General features: G+C 41.4%; 2 protein-coding genes across 5 annotated transcripts in view; one reads left to right on the forward strand and one right to left on the reverse strand.

The window, feature by feature from the left end:
- Positions 1-3,699: 3,699 nt before the first annotated feature.
- Positions 3,700-9,632, forward strand: TYMS (thymidylate synthetase). The gene is made up of 8 exons (XM_072152110.1): positions 3,700-3,857; positions 3,926-4,082; positions 5,473-5,546; positions 6,694-6,868; positions 7,207-7,308; positions 7,915-8,090; positions 8,324-8,395; positions 9,376-9,632. The coding sequence occupies exons 1-8, from the start codon at positions 3,813-3,815 to the stop codon at positions 9,511-9,513; spliced, it is 939 nt and encodes a 312-aa protein (XP_072008211.1). The 5' UTR covers positions 3,700-3,812; the 3' UTR covers positions 9,514-9,632.
- Positions 9,587-15,770, reverse strand: part of ENOSF1 (enolase superfamily member 1) — a 42,054-nt gene continuing 35,870 nt past the window's right edge. For 3 of the 4 annotated variants that reach the window (XM_072152108.1, XM_072152104.1, XM_072152109.1), the window contains 2 exons: positions 13,343-13,424; positions 9,587-10,708 (listed from right to left, as the gene is read on the reverse strand). In XM_072152108.1, the coding sequence (XP_072008209.1) occupies positions 13,375-13,424 (50 nt within the window). In that variant the 3' untranslated portion in view covers positions 9,587-10,708; positions 13,343-13,374. The remainder of the gene's footprint in view (positions 10,709-13,342; positions 13,425-15,770) is intronic. The other variant, XM_072152105.1, reaches the window with a different exon arrangement.

A 15,770-nucleotide genomic window follows, 5' to 3' on the forward strand; every position in this document is an offset into this window, starting at 1 on the left:
GACAAGACTCAAAGAATCTTCCTGCTGTGTACAGAGGGAAACTGGAAAGAAGCTAAAATGATGAAAATCTTCCATCTTTCTACTTTGTTGCTGTCCTCAGGAGGCCAATATGATTGAGGGCGCGTTCACACGTTGCGTTTTGGTTGCGTTTTCATTGCGTTTGAAACGCATATACAACAGCTGATGTGAGGTAATTTGCCTAATTACATTATCGTTTACATTTGTAAACGCAATGTTAATGCATGTGTTAACAAAACGCATGCGTTAACGCTTTGTTTTGTTAACGGAAACGTTAACAGTGATGTAATTAGGTAAATCACCTCTCCTCATATGCGTTTCAAACGCAATGAAAACGCAGGTCAAAACACAACGTGTGAACGCGCCCTGAAAGTTGTTGAACATGGAGCAATAAGTTACTGCTTTAATTTTTGGTTGGCACCTCGCAATAAATTTTTGGGATGCAGTTTGGGCACTCGGCCTCTAAAAGGTTCGCCATCACTGGCATATAGGCTTTTTAAATGTATTTTTGTGTAACGTGACTTAACTTGGCGTTTTCTATCTTGCGTTTTTTTTTTGCCTGCGTTTTTGAGGTGCGTTTTCATTACGCTTTTCAAAGTGGTTGCGTTTTTGAAAAACGCATGTGTTTGTGGTCTGCAGTTTGAAACGCATTTGATTACATACACAGACAACAGAGAGAAGATCACAGTGTTTTTTCAAATTCCAAGAGACACAGCTGCCTGCAAATAATGCACAACATTTGATAAATGCATGCATTTTCAATGCACTTGAAATCGCAACAGAAAAGCGACAAAAACGTCACGTGTGTCACCGGCCTTAGGATTACCTGCGGCCTCGACCACGACAACACAGAAAAGACAAAAAGAAATCCAGTCCTTTCATTCTTATAAAAGCGGATGAGCACAGAATCTAATATCATAAATCTAAAATCATAATATCATAGTTGTGACGTTCCAGAACATTATTAGATGATACCCCCTGCCTGGGCAGAGGACATACACCATGTATGATCACATCTCCCAGTAAAATCTGACATGTAACCTATTTCAGCCTGCATTATGCACAAGTACTGCAATGCTATTTCAAGTCTTTTCCTAATTGTCTGGCTCCCTCTTCAGTCTTTTTGCATTATAACAATCTCCTCAGATTTCCATGGATTGGGAGACGAGTATGGACAAAGTGCAAAAAACACAACTTGCTTGCCAAATTCTGTTGATTAAAGGGGTTGTCCGAGAGTTCCGAAAATAAAACTATAGGTGGCCGGGAGCGGGCTGCTTAAAACAATAAAGATGTACTTACCTTCCGGAAGCAGAATGCAGCGCTGCTTCGGCAGCCATGTTTGTTTACATGGCGCCCGGACCGGAGCGACAGCAGCACGGGACACCGGAGGGCACCGGAAGGTAAGTACATCTTTATTGTTTTAAGCAACCCGCTCCCGGCCACCTATAGTTTTTTTTCAAAACTCGGACGACCCCTTTAAGTGTCAGTGCTCTGCAACAGTCTTGCTAAAGCCATTCCCAACTATCCATATGACTACCATGACCAACCATTGTGCTCAGGGGCGTAACTTGAGGGGGTGCAGAGGTTGCGGTCACACTTGGGCCCAAGAGGTTTAGGGGGCCCTTATGGTGTCACTTTCCCATATGAGAAGACTATTACTATAAACAATACATTATAGTTGGGGGCCTGGCACAGACTTTGCACTGAGGCCCATCAGCGTCTAGTTACGCCACTGATTGTGCTGCTTATTTTTCAAACTTTTCTCTATCCCTAAACTGATACTATAAATAAAAACAATAGCGGTTTGGACATGATGGACTTTGGATTCTTTCTGCTAATGAGAGGTTTGGTCTCTGTAGATTGGGCTTTCAGTCCAAATGTTCTTCAATGTCTTTTTCTAACCTTATTTACTATGATAATAGAACAAAATAAAATCCCTCATGGGATGAGTTATCACATTTTTTTTATTTGTGGTTTTGCAGTGTGTTTGCACCTAATACATTCTTCCTGCAATTTTGAAGTATTTAAATTGTTAAATGGTTCTAAAAAAAGTTGCAATTTTCTCAGCAAAAACAGCCCAATGTTGGAGTAAGGAAATAGGATTGAATGGACTGTGGCCATTTCATTGTTCCACACTTGCATTCACTCTACCAGGTAGTAAAATTTCCCAGCTATGACACTTTGTCCACCAACTTTCGTTGACTTCTTTACACACTTTGGGTTCAGTCTTTCCACAATTAGTCGCCCAAGATAATGGCAAAATGCTTGCACATATATTTATGTAGTGTTTGCGCCAGTTTTATGCCGCAGCTGTACTGTTTCCATCACAAACACAAAACTGTGCACCTAAAGTGCCATTCCAGTGCTGATTTGCACCGACTGCCACATTTATATCTGAAGTCCTGATAATTGTGGCGCACACCCATTAAACTGAGTGCACTAGAAAATAACCTGGTGCACTCAGTTTAAGCGCACTTGGCATGCGCAGGGTGGGCCATATTATTTAACGTCGTGCATCGGTCTTCAAATAATTTGGCGCTCTCTACACATTAGTGAGGCAAACTGCACATTGACCAAAATAAATTAAACTTTCTTTCATTACTTAATTGAAATCAAAAGATCTGATGTGGGGTATTAGGCCCCTATTATGCACGTGTTTTATATGTGCACAACTCATATTGGACTCTGACGCATTATATTCAATGAATTTTGTCAGAGTTGCACTTGTTTTCATGCACGCAGCCACATTATTTTTTAACATGCATTAAAATCTCAGCATGTTTTACTTTTGCTAATCATGCGTGTGAAAAGCACACCATACAAGTCTAGGGAGACACAAAAAACGCACTGCACTCTGAGACACATGCAAGTGCAATAATAATAAATTATAATAATAATAATAATGTATTTTTAACAGATGGGTCGCTGGGTCATGTGAAAAAAAGGCAGGAAGTGGCATGTGGGTACCAATTAAAGAATTATGTGATTTGAAACACAACAAAAATGCAGTAAAAACGCAAACAACATGAGCGTAAAAAACGCAAAAACGCTAATGAGTCCTAGCAAAAACTGACCAAAGATGAAGGTAAAAATGTCAGTGATCTGCAAGACGCAAGCGTGAAAGAGGCTTTAATATGAGATGATCATTTATTTATTTTTAAGCAAAAAGAGAATGGGGGGCACAAAGTTGAATGCAGGGGTTATTATATATTTATTTGGGGGGGGGGGGCTTTAGAAAGGGAGGGTATTATAAGTGGAGGGCCACATGGAGGGCACTACAAAGAGAGGGCCACAACATTGTGGGAATTATACATGGTGGTTTTGTGTGTGTGTGGAGGGCTAAAGGAAGGGGCTTTATAATTACTGGTAGAGCACATAAGGAGGCATCATATAGTTTGTGAATTATCACAAGAAGTGACATTATGTGCACTAAACCCAAATGATTTGTTGTGTATTTTATGTGAAACTGAGCACAGAAAGTGTTGACGTTCTCAAATATATTTTGTATTTATTACGCTGTGGTGTTTTTTTTTTTGTAAACACGGCAAATTCACGATAACACCTCCTATGTACCATTGCATTACGCTTCTATTTTTTTCACTAGGAAATGTTGTTTATGAGTGTGAACACAGTCCTGCTCATGTATACGGGGCACAGCTGACACTGACAGGGAGGAGGGGAGCGGAAGCAGGAGCAGGAGGAGGAGGAGGCTTAAAAGGCGCCAAAATCAAGAGCGGGAAAAGTCGCGCAGTTGTGTCAGATCTCCGGAGACTCAGGACAGCGCGGAATACAAGATGCCGGTGGCTGCAGACGTGACCATGCCCGGTGCTCAGGAGCAGGTAGGTGGCCGCACGATGTCACAGTAGGTTCGGGTAGATAAATCGCTTACGCCGTTATCATCTTTTAGGGGTTGAATTGCGGGCTGCTGTTCGAGCCTCCTCATGATGAGCTGCAGTATCTGGGGCAGGTCCGGCACATCCTCCTGCACGGACACCGCAAGGAGGACCGAACCGGTACCGGCACCCTCTCCGTGTTCGGTATGCAGACCCGGTACAACCTGAGAGGTAAGTGTGTGCGGAGCTCCTGTCCCCTGCAGTGTTGTGCTATTACAGGGGGTCCCTTTCACTGGGGTTGGAGTTAAAATTTTCAGCAGAAAACTTTTTTCTGCATTTCTCGATCAGTTTAATGTGTTTTAACACTTCTTAAAGAGAATATTACTTGTATTAATTGCAATGAGTAAAAACACTCGTAAGAATATAGTGTTGGTTTTGTGTTTTCTTCTGCACCCACAAAGGGAAATGGGTCATTTGAGACACTAAACAGATGGTCAGTAAGGATCTATGGCAGGTTTAGTGTTCCAACTCGGCCTGACAGGTTTCCTTTTAAGTATGTGGTCACATGATCAGTTTGCACTTGGAATACTTAAAATGCAAGGGGGAGATATTCCTTCCCAAATGCAAGTAAACGCTGCCATCTGGTAAAAAGCAAGATTTGGTTTCCTTGTTAACCACCTAAATGTGTTGTTCCTTGCTCAACACAAGCTTTAAAGGATTGTCCACTTCTCAGGGAATTTATAAGGTTTATGCAATTTTCCAATCCTTTTCTGTATTGATTCCTGGATCTCTGCTTGCTGTCCATAGCCTGTGACGGACATGCAGGTGCATGAGTCATCATTATCAAAGTACAAAAGAGCCTTGTAATAATGGCTCGTGCACCTGCGGGTCCATTATGATGAGGGACAGATTTCTATCCACTGAAAGTAAACAATGAAGCTTTCTCTAGCAGGACAGCAAGCAGATCTTGACAACGTTGAGTAATACAGAAAGTATATTAAAATTGTATAAACTTTTTCCTTACAAACTTATCAATTATTTGACAACCCCTTCAAGGTCAAAACACATGTACAGGGAATGGAACTCTGTATTTGCTTGAAGTAACTTTAAAAACAACTCAAGTGAATCGCTTCTTTGAAGACTTCAATTAAATATTTTCTGCCTGGGCAATTTGATAAGCTGTTGTCTTGAAGGAAATCTAACATTTAAAATAAAATGAACAAATTCTCAACTACGCTCCTCTTTATCTTGATCCTGGTGCTGTACTCTGCTAGTATTGACACACCAGGGATGACCTAGAAAAGAAATGTATAATTATCTGCCAGGTGCATGGGAACAAGATGTCCCCCACTCCAGGCTGCTAATCATGCACTGCCACGCACCTCCCTCTCCAACATGGAAGTGGGAGGGGCATCACACAGGAGGCGTGAATTCATGTTTTTTTGAAGGACAGCGCCGGTATCTACTTCAAGAGGAGAGAGTGGGTGAGTAACTACATATGCATTAAATTTTAAGTAGGAGATTTCCTTTTTAAGATTACGTTAACTTTTTTGTGATTCTGATGTTGCATTCTTCAATTCACAGGGTAGTTGTGAGAATATTTTTGTTTATCTTTCCCCAGGTCAGTTTCCTCTTCTGACCACAAAGCGTGTATTCTGGAAAGGAGTGCTGGAAGAACTGCTCTGGTTTATTAAGGTAATGTATGAATGTTGCATGACTCGGGTTGTGTAGAGGGTATTTGGCTTACTAGACACTTATACTAGGGCTTTTTGTGCCGCTCACCCATTTCTCTCCGTAGGGATAGTGCCTTTTGTTTTTTTTAAATGAACAGAAATCTGGATGCAGATGTGTACAGCCAAAAAATGGTTACCAAAAACTTTGTGGTGTTTTAATGGGCCAAGGAGTGTCATGTTAAAAGTTTTAGTCCAGTATCTCCAAAAAGTGTCCTATTCTTATACTGAGCTGTATAACTTGAGTATCCCACATTATTAAACTTCTACAGCAGGACAATCTGTTTCCCACATTTTCTGTTTAATGTCAAAAAACATGATTTGTAATGTGGAACTGGGATTTGAGGTAAAGCAGTGTATCATAGTTGTCAGTAGATGTCTCTGTTGCACTTGAATTTTAAACACTTGATCATAAAGGGGTTTTCCCACAAACAAAAGGTAGGCTATATCTGGATAGGGCCTAACTTGCTGAACAGTGGGGTTCTCAGCAATGTGACACACACACTCCCTCTGTTGGAGCCCTCACTACTGTCAGACTAATGGAACAGGAGGCAGACAATCTATGTGAACACATCCCAATGTTCAGGCCAACAGATACTGATTTAGGAATCAAAGGCTGCAACCACAAATAATCTTGTACACATTGCAACATTTGGTGTGGAAATGACTAGAAAACAGAACTGTTAATAGATAAGTAATACAAGACCACTAAAATGGCCAAATATAGAATACCATCAACAATAAAATGATAATGACTGTAGAAAGACCTTGCTGTTACTTAATAAATGGTTAGGTCTTACCAGCTAAGATGTTTACATGGAATTAACAGGTAGCGGGGGTCCTCTCGGAATAGGAGCACACGGACGCATGAATCAGAGGGCCTAGTATGCTCTATACTGCAGAGCTGTGCTCTCACACCAATGGTCCAGACAGTCCCAGTACTCTCCTTGCCAGGGGCACTACTAACCCTGCCAGCCATTGGTGGGTCTTCCCAATGACCCACCATCAGGCATTGAGACCACCACCTTCAGTAAGAAGGGCCTGGTAAATCCAGTACATGCCGCCAACAACCTGCCACAGCTTGCATAATGAGAATTTTTCCTTTTCCCAAGGGCTCTACAAATGCTAAAGAACTTTCTGCCAAAGGTGTAAAAATTTGGGATGCAAATGGTTCCAGGCAATTTTTGGATAAGCAAGGATTTGTATCCCGCGAGGAAGGGGACCTTGGACCAGTGTATGGATTTCAGTGGAGACACTTTGGGGCTGAGTACAAAGACTTCAATACAGGTAATTCACATAGTGGAAATAAACTAGTTTCCAAGACTATGTTCACAATCAACTTTTTTGTTATGTAAGGGCATATTGGGCAGATGCCCCATATGTCTGTAAAACTCTTGTCACTCTATCCAACTACAGTGGAATATGTTGCCCTGTGACTCATCCTCTACCCTGAATTGGGGGGTGGGGGTGGGGGGGAGCGCCAATGTTGTCTTACACTGGGTTAAACACTCAGAGGCAACAATTGTACAGTCTGACTGTATGTCATTGGATACTCTCAGCATATGAGTGATGTACACCCATATGGTTGGTTGGACCCTTATTCACAAATGTTATCCCATTCTCAGATTACACCGGGCAAGGTGTGGACCAACTACAAGGAGTCATTGACACCATCAAGAATAATCCTGATGACAGGAGAATCATTATGTGTAGCTGGAACCCTAAAGGTATTCTCAAATTTGCAATAATGAGGTGATATTAGCATAAGTAGACTTGTTTATATTGGTTACAGTAGGAAATCTTGTAAACCAATTTGGGAATCGGGAAAACAAAAAAAGCTTGCATCAACTGGTATGGAACTCAAAAATTACAAGAAAGTCAGTAACTATAACAGATTTTCCACTTGTAACCCTACCATGTTTCTTGTACTTTTTTTTATGCATATAATAAATATCTATAAAATTTTATTAATTTAATTTATTTTTTTTTTTCTGTAGTTAGAGCTGACATAATTTATTGTGGCTTTGTTTCAAATTGGAGATGCACCTCCTGCTTTGTCAGTGGGTGGGACAAGGCTTCAAACAAATCATTCCCCCCTTTGAATTTACTGTTATGTTATTAGTTTATTAGCTCACCAGTAAGTGCACTAACCATTTTCTATACATAATAGGTAAAACAATTGTTTAGTACTGGTAATAAAATCCTGCAGTTCTTCACGTATATGGATGTTGGATTGAATGTTAAGTGGCAACTTTCTTTTTAACAATACACTTGTATCAGTACAGGCTTTTATTTGCAGGAATCTTACACTTTTTTTTTTTTTTTAATTACAGATCTTCCCATGATGGCATTGCCACCTTGCCATGCTCTGTGCCAGTTCTATGTGGCTAATAATGAACTATCATGCCAGCTGTACCAGCGCTCTGCAGACATGGGTCTTGGTGTGCCATTCAATATTGCCAGCTATGCTTTATTGACGTACATGATTGCACATGTCACAGGACTAAAGGTACTTTCATTTATTCTAATCCCTACCTTTGCTGTAACTGTTCTTTGCCCCCTTCCTCATACAGTATTTACTAATCTCAGTACACTGACAGTTATCCGTAACAGACATAGCCGGCTGTGAAAAACCTGTCCTTTTTTCACTTTTCCAATTTGCATCTTTGTATATATCAACAGTGTTGCCTGTCTAGGCTTCCCTGTTTGTTACATGCTAACATGCCTTGTTCCTTTGTTTAGCCTGGTGACTTTATCCACACTCTGGGTGATGCTCATGTGTACCTGAATCATGTTGAGCCTTTGAAAACTCAAGTAAGTGTTTAGTGATTGGTTTCGCAATAATTCATTCGGGTGAGGGTTGGTAATGTCGGCAAATGTTTACAACAGCTCCATGTTGCATATGATTGTGTACAATTGTAACTAAGGCTACATAGTGGACCCTTCCAAGAGGAGTATAAAGGTTTGGCAATATTCTCAGAACATAGTGTGGAGTAGGACTTGCAGCAGCATTTATGGTGGTTTGATGCATTGGCTCCCCTACTGTAACTTGTTTATGCCACATCGTTGCTGTAAGTACTACAGTAATGGAAAGGTGCACTACCTTCTGTCTTCCACCTTGGGGATTTTAAGCACAGCAGCCACTTGTTCAGACATCACAGCATTGGATCTCCAGCAGTGCAACAATCCCGTGTGTATAGCACTCAGATCAGTTTACAGCACAGGTGTCATGAGTAGATTCATGAATAGTTGCTAAAGTCCTACTCCCTGACTTTTCTCTGAAATTAATTCCCAACAGAAAATATACAAGCATGTTGATAAGCCTTAAGTCCGCTTTGTTTTCTATTGAACCTCTGCCTTGATGGGATGGGCTGTTACCAGCGTAATGCAGATTTGTTAAGTTTGTTTTCATACCTTTTATGCCAGAACAAAATGCATACAGCATCGATATCTCGCCTTAAAGGACATCTACCACCAGGAGGAAGGACTGTAGGCAAATTAACACCAATGGACCATGGAGGCCCTCAGGCTCTTTCATACAGTACTTGATCCTGGTGGTAGATGCCTTTTTAAGGCTGGATTCAGTTTTGTGATTAGTTCATGATCACATATGTGAAGTGTTGTGCCTTGGACTGATCCCTCTGCATCATATATCAATATGAAGGCTGGATTTCAGGCTCCAGCAGCCTGCAGCACTTTGCACATCTGTGATTGGGGACCTGTGAAATTTGAAGGCAAATGTTTTTGTTGGCTTTTACTGAATCTTGCTGTTCTACTGTATTTCCATCTTTCAGCTTCTAAGGAAACCTAAGCCATTCCCTAGACTCAAAATACTACGAACAGTGGAAAACATCAATGACTTCAAAGCAGAGGATTTCCAGCTTGAAGGTTATGAACCTCATCCAACCATTAAGATGGAAATGGCTGTGTGATGTTTCAAATTTTACTTTTCACTATGGCGCTTAATGTTGTAAATAATTTTTTGTACTTTTGCACTAATCTTGATTGTCTTGTTAATCTTCATAATAAACAGGTGGTATTTACATGCTAACTTGCTGTTTTTGATTTAAGAATTTTTTTTTTTTTTTGCTGCTTGTTGCCATACTGTTACAGCATGGTGATCAGCAAATGGTGCTTGGAGGAAGGAAAACCTCTCAACTGGCCAATCATTGCATTTTTACAGTAAAAAATTGTGTTTTGCCCCATCTCTGCCCCCCCCACACACACACACTCTACAGCATCATTTTTTACTTTGGCTCCTCTCTCCAGTGATGATAATGGCCTCACACTGCACTTGCTCTTGAACTGTGAAGAACATGATGGACTCTTATACGGTCAGCTAGCAGGAATGATGACCTGTTTTCCCTCCTCCCCCTTCATCTACCAATGATCTGGAAGAACCCCTAAGAGGCCTGGATATAGTTTGTCTGCCACCAGTTTAGGTAGGGTCCTAAAGGGGGAGATCTGGTTGGCAATGTCTGCAAAGAAGGTGCCCAACTCCCCAGCAATCAGTGACTTAAATGCTGGGACATCAAGGAGAGTCTTGTTCAATCTCCAGGCCGACCTTAAGTTTTTAGGTGACAGAAGCCAGCAGCATGTCATAGTCTGACCAGGCACAAATGTACCTCGCCTGAACCAGGTCATGTACTGGTTAGAAGCAATTCTATTCTTGAATATGCATTGTGGACAGCAGAATACTAGGATTAATTCCTCAGCCAAACTAATTTTTTATTTTTTTTTTGCCACCTGCAAAATTCCAAAAGATAAAGCTATTGTCCATATTGGTGATATTCTGTAACATAGTTTAGGGTATCAACATTTTCTTCTAAGATCTTGTGACAAAGCTTTTTCCATAAGCATTTGTTACTTTGAGATGAAGTCAACTATAAGTATGGGTACTTGGGGTCGCTCTATTTCTAATAGGGGTGCACTCAGGGGTCTTAATAAAATCCTTGAATAGGATTGAATTGGTTCACCCTTGTGAAATCCAGAAACACATTGTAAGCTTTTGGACAATAAGTTTTAAATTTCGGTATTCTCAGAAATGATCTGCTGCCAGATATCTCCACTTGGGAACTGGTACAATAACACAGATTCTTCCTTCATTTCAGTAGAATATCCTGGATCCTGAAAGATATGAAAATGATTATCTGCAGGTCTAGATGGAAGAGTACAACAGCTTTTACTTGCAACTTTTGAAGTCTGTTTTAATTTTGTTGCCTTGGGCAAAAATTTAATTCTATTTGTATAGTTTAAACTATGCTTTCCATTTTTGTGGTAATTGTAGAGATGCCAACATCTTTATAAATAAATGAAGCTCCTGAGTTAATGACTTTTGTACTGCATATTGTGTTATAGTTAAATATGTAATGCATTAGTTTAACCTTCCCACAGTGACTTGGTGCTCGGCAGCAGATATATCTGCCACTGAGATGATGCTGGCTCGGCTCCGGATTGGAGCCGAACTGGCATCGGCAAACACAGGGTGCCGGCTGTAACACCCGCAATCGGAGTGGGCATTTTACATGCATCTGGGGGGTCTTTCCCCCACGTGCCCCCCAAACTGTTTTCAGGGGACGGCAATCGTTGCTATGGAAACTCTGGGGTCTGATTGGACAGCGACATCTTACAGGCATTAAATATGTAGAAAATAATAGCCTCTAGGCATCCAGATAAGACAAAGTAGAGATGCCCATTATATATTACAAGTTATGAAAACTTTATTGTAGGTAAGTATCAAAACGCATACATTTAAAAAGCACTATCAGTGCTAGAACAAGCCAGTAGACCCCGTGCCAAAGTAATAAGTAACAGCTATAATCAGGTAAAGTGCAACAGCCGTAGAAAAAGATATCATCAATTAAATATCAAGTCTACAAGTGTGGTATAAGTCAAGCTCCTGTGCAGCAAGTCAAACCATAGTTACCTATGTAGCATAGATGTAGGAGCTAGGCACTGGGAGCAAAAGTCCCCATGCGTTTTGCCTGCTTAAACAGGCTTCCTCGGGTGCCAAAGTATATGACTAGTAACAATATATAGTCCACCTACCCCAGCCGCATCATGCGGTTCAACAGTGCAGCGTGCGTGCCAACAAACCAGAAGTGCACTGATCATGTGCGCGTCTAAGACCGGAAGTGGTAATAGCACTTCCTATAGGGCATTTTTAAATTATGACGCATGCGCGGATGGTGCGGCAGACACTGAGTGTCTAAACACATACTTATAGTAAGGTATCATTCACTCCGTATTATTGCGCGGGTACAATAGCATGACTGCATAGATCACAATTACCATTATGACACAGGACAGATATAAAAATATACCAATAAGCCGGAGTGAATGATTCTTACTATAAGTATGTGTCGAGACACTCAGTGTCCGCCACACCATCCGTGCATGCGTCATAATTTGTTAAGAATGCCCTAAAGGAAGTGCTATTACCACTTCCGGTCTTAGATGCGGAAATAGGAAAAATTATTCAATTAAAAATGCCCATAAGCCCCATAACATATAACGAGACATAACCCCAAAAAGTCTAAATCCTAACTAAAACCCCACATATATAGTATCACCGCATCCGTAATAACCCGTAGAATAAAAGTAAATCATTATTGAACGCCTTTAAAAAAAAAAAAAAAACTGTTGAAAACCCACCAAAAATTATCATTTTTACCTATTCAATCTTACAAAAAATGCAATACACAGTGATAAAAAAAATATGTACTCCATTTGCAAAGTACAACATGTCCCTCAAAAAACAAGTTAAAATGTTATGCCAAAATTATAGATTTTTTTCCCCACATAACGATTTTATTTGAATAAATTAGTAAAATGTAAGAAAATATATTCAAGTCTGGTATCCCCGTAATCGTATCGACCCATAGAATGAAGATAACATGATTGTTAGGCTAAACGGCGAACACAAAAAAAGTCAAAAATCCAGTACAGAATTGATGCTTTTCTACTCCTGCCCTCAAAAACGAGTTCCTAAATTTTCAACAATAGGTGATACCAACCCAAAATGGCAACACTGGAAAAAAACATCTCATCCCGCAAAAAGAATGCCGTCACATGGCCCCAATAACGAAAAAAGCGAAAATTTTATAGCCTACAAAAGGACGCAACGAGAAAACTAAAATCCTGGCAGCTGCAGGGGCTCCTTCCCTTCTGCGCCTCGCTGTGCACCCATAAAACAAGTAATGTCTCTGTACTTGGGAGAAATTGCAGAACAAATTGTAATGTGGGTTTTAGGGCTAAACATCTGCAAGGTGTTTTTCACACATATTGGGGCAGATTTATCAAGTGTCTAAAAGTCAGAATATTTCTAGTTGCCCATGGCAACCAATCACAGCTCACCTTTGAAATATTCATGAGCACTGGTAAAATGAAAGCAGAGCTGTGATTGGTTGCCATGGGCAACTAGAAATATTCTGACTTTTAGACACTTGATAAATCTGCCCCATTGTTCTTCACATACTTTTGTGAAGAACACCATTCGGCACGCATGTCTTCGGATAAGTTAGCAGATGTACGGAACATCTGCAATGTGTTCTTCACTTAAATGATCCTGTGTTCACTGTGTTCATTGTTTTCATTGTGTTCTTCACTGTGTTTCGTTAAGTAAATGCTCAATCTCGAGCCGGCGAGATACTCGTCCGAGCAACGAGCAGTTGCGAGTATGCTAATACTCGAACGAGCATCAAGCTTGGACGAGTATACTCGCTCATCTCTAGTGTTTATGCTTTGAAGACTTGACATTACCTTTGGAGGCATATAAGCTGCATTGCGGATAGTCACAGGGTGTTTAAAGTGTTCGTGTAGATGATCCACATATTCACACATCCTAAAACAAAGAGCAATGAATGATTGGACACAATAGTATTTATCCAGTGTTTTTCTCATGCTTATAAGGTTTATAATTTATAGAAAACTTTGTAAGTTGACAAACCATTAAAGGGGTATTCCAGGAATAAGCATAATAATAGCATAAAATGCTACTGGCCCTATAATCAGTCCATTGATTTTCTCAGCGAGGAACAGACACAGGACAGAAGATGGCTGGTCATGTGAAGCAGGTCATGTGATCACCACTAGATTTTGCTTTAGTGCAATGGTTGCAGTGCATCCAGTATGGCCGGTGTTGTGGTGAGACGTCATCTCAGTGAGGTAATGTCCAGTGATGGCAGTTACACATCATTACTATGGTAACACAGCAGGAATGTCTGTTAGATCATCACTGGGAGCAGAGCATAAGAGGGAGGAGTTACTGAGAACTAAAGGATCATGGGACTTGGCCAGTGACGGCCATCTTGGTGATAACTTTGCATACTTTAGAGAGGCCATAAATTTTATAAATCATAAAATCGAAATATTTAAGCTCCATTTTGTGACTAATGACATTGAGTTTTGTTATTCATTTATTTATATCATCATGGGTTTTTGTGTCAGATGTTCATATTCCCTGAATACTAGAGATGAGCGAGCACTAAAAATGCTCAGGTGCTTGTTATTCGAGACAAACTTTTCCCGATGCTCGAGTGCTCATCTCAAATAACGAACCCCATTGAAGTTAATGGGAGACTCGAGCATTTTTCAAGGGGACCAAGGGTCTGCACAGGGAAGCTTGGCCAAACACCTGGAAACCTCAGAAAATGATGGAAACACGACAGAAATGGACAGGAAACAGCAGGGGCAGCATGCATGGATGCCTCTGAGGCTGCTTAATCGCACCATTATGCCAAAATTATGGGCAACAGCATGGCCATGACAGAGTGACCGAATGAGGCTAGATAGCATCTAAAACATCCAATAATTGACCCTGACACTATAGAAGACGGCATGCAGAGGCAGCAGCGGCAGGCTAGAGAGTGGCATGGCGACATACCCTAAATGGACTTCCTTTTGGCGAGGATAACGTGTAGCACTGTATGTATCAGTATTTTGCCTGGTTAAGGCGGCGAAGAGGAACCAAAGGAGGTGAGCAAGAAGCGCTGAAATGATTTCCTATGTGAACAAAAGGTTGACGGTATATTTAGTCGATAACACAGCATGGTGGCGACATAGTGACCAAGTTCCATAACATATCTGGTGAAACACCCGGAAAATGAGCCTAACACAGCTCGTTTGATAAGGGGACGACATGTGGAGGCAGCCATGGAGACGACTTTCATGGTTAAGAGCGACAGTATGGGGCATCCATATTGTGCAGCTATGATTGCAACTTCAGGTCTCCAGCATGGCGGCAACAGATGCGCCGAGTTCCATTATGTATCTGGTGAAACACCTGAAAATTCTGCCTGACACAGCTCGTCTGATAAGGGGACCATGTATGGAGGCAGTAAAGTAGAAGTAGATTAAAGGTGCTGCAGTTAAAACTATGTTAGTTGGATCTTGGGATGGAGCTGGCGCTCCGCTGCCAGGCGAGCTTTCTCCTGTCCAAATTATAATTTTCAAAGCAGACGGGAGCTACAAACAGCACTTCAAAGAACCTTTTGTATAAGATCAAGTGTAGTACTGTTCTTATAAGTAATTGGCTTGGTTATGGCGGCTGTTTTTAAGGTTGAGCTTCTTTCACCTGGTGGAGAATGGAAATCCTGAGAAATCCAGGCTTTATTCATCTTGATAAGCGTCAGCCTGTCAGCGCTGTCAGTCGACAGGCGTGTTCGCTTATCGGTGATGATGCCACCAGCTGCACTGAAAACCCGCTCAGACAACACGCTAGCGGCAGGGAAGGCAAGAACCTCCAAGGCGTACAGCGCCAGTTCGTGCCACATGTCCAGCTTTGAATCCCAGTAGTTGTAGGGAGCTGTGTGATCATTTAGGACGATGGTATGGTCAGCTACGTTCTTCCTCACTTTCTTTCTGTAAAGATCAGCCCTGCTCTGATTTGGGACAGGTGACAGTGTCTTGCTGGGGTGACATAAAACTGGCAAAGGCCTTGTAAAGCTTACCCCTGCCAGTGCTGGACAAGCTGCCTGCTCGCCTACTCTCCCGCAGAAGTACGCCCTCTGCCGCTAGCGCTGTCAGAAGGGAAATACTGTTTCAGCTTGTGCACCAGGGCCTGCTGGTATTCATGCATTCTCACACTCCTTTCCTCTCCAGGGATGAGAGTGGAAAGATTTTGCTTGTACTGTGGGTCCAGGAGAGTGAATACCCAGTAATCGGTGCTGGAATAAATGCGAGGGTCACG

This window comes from Engystomops pustulosus, chromosome 5, assembly GCF_040894005.1.
Source record: "Engystomops pustulosus chromosome 5, aEngPut4.maternal, whole genome shotgun sequence".
NCBI classification, from domain to species: Eukaryota; Metazoa; Chordata; class Amphibia; order Anura; family Leptodactylidae; genus Engystomops; species Engystomops pustulosus.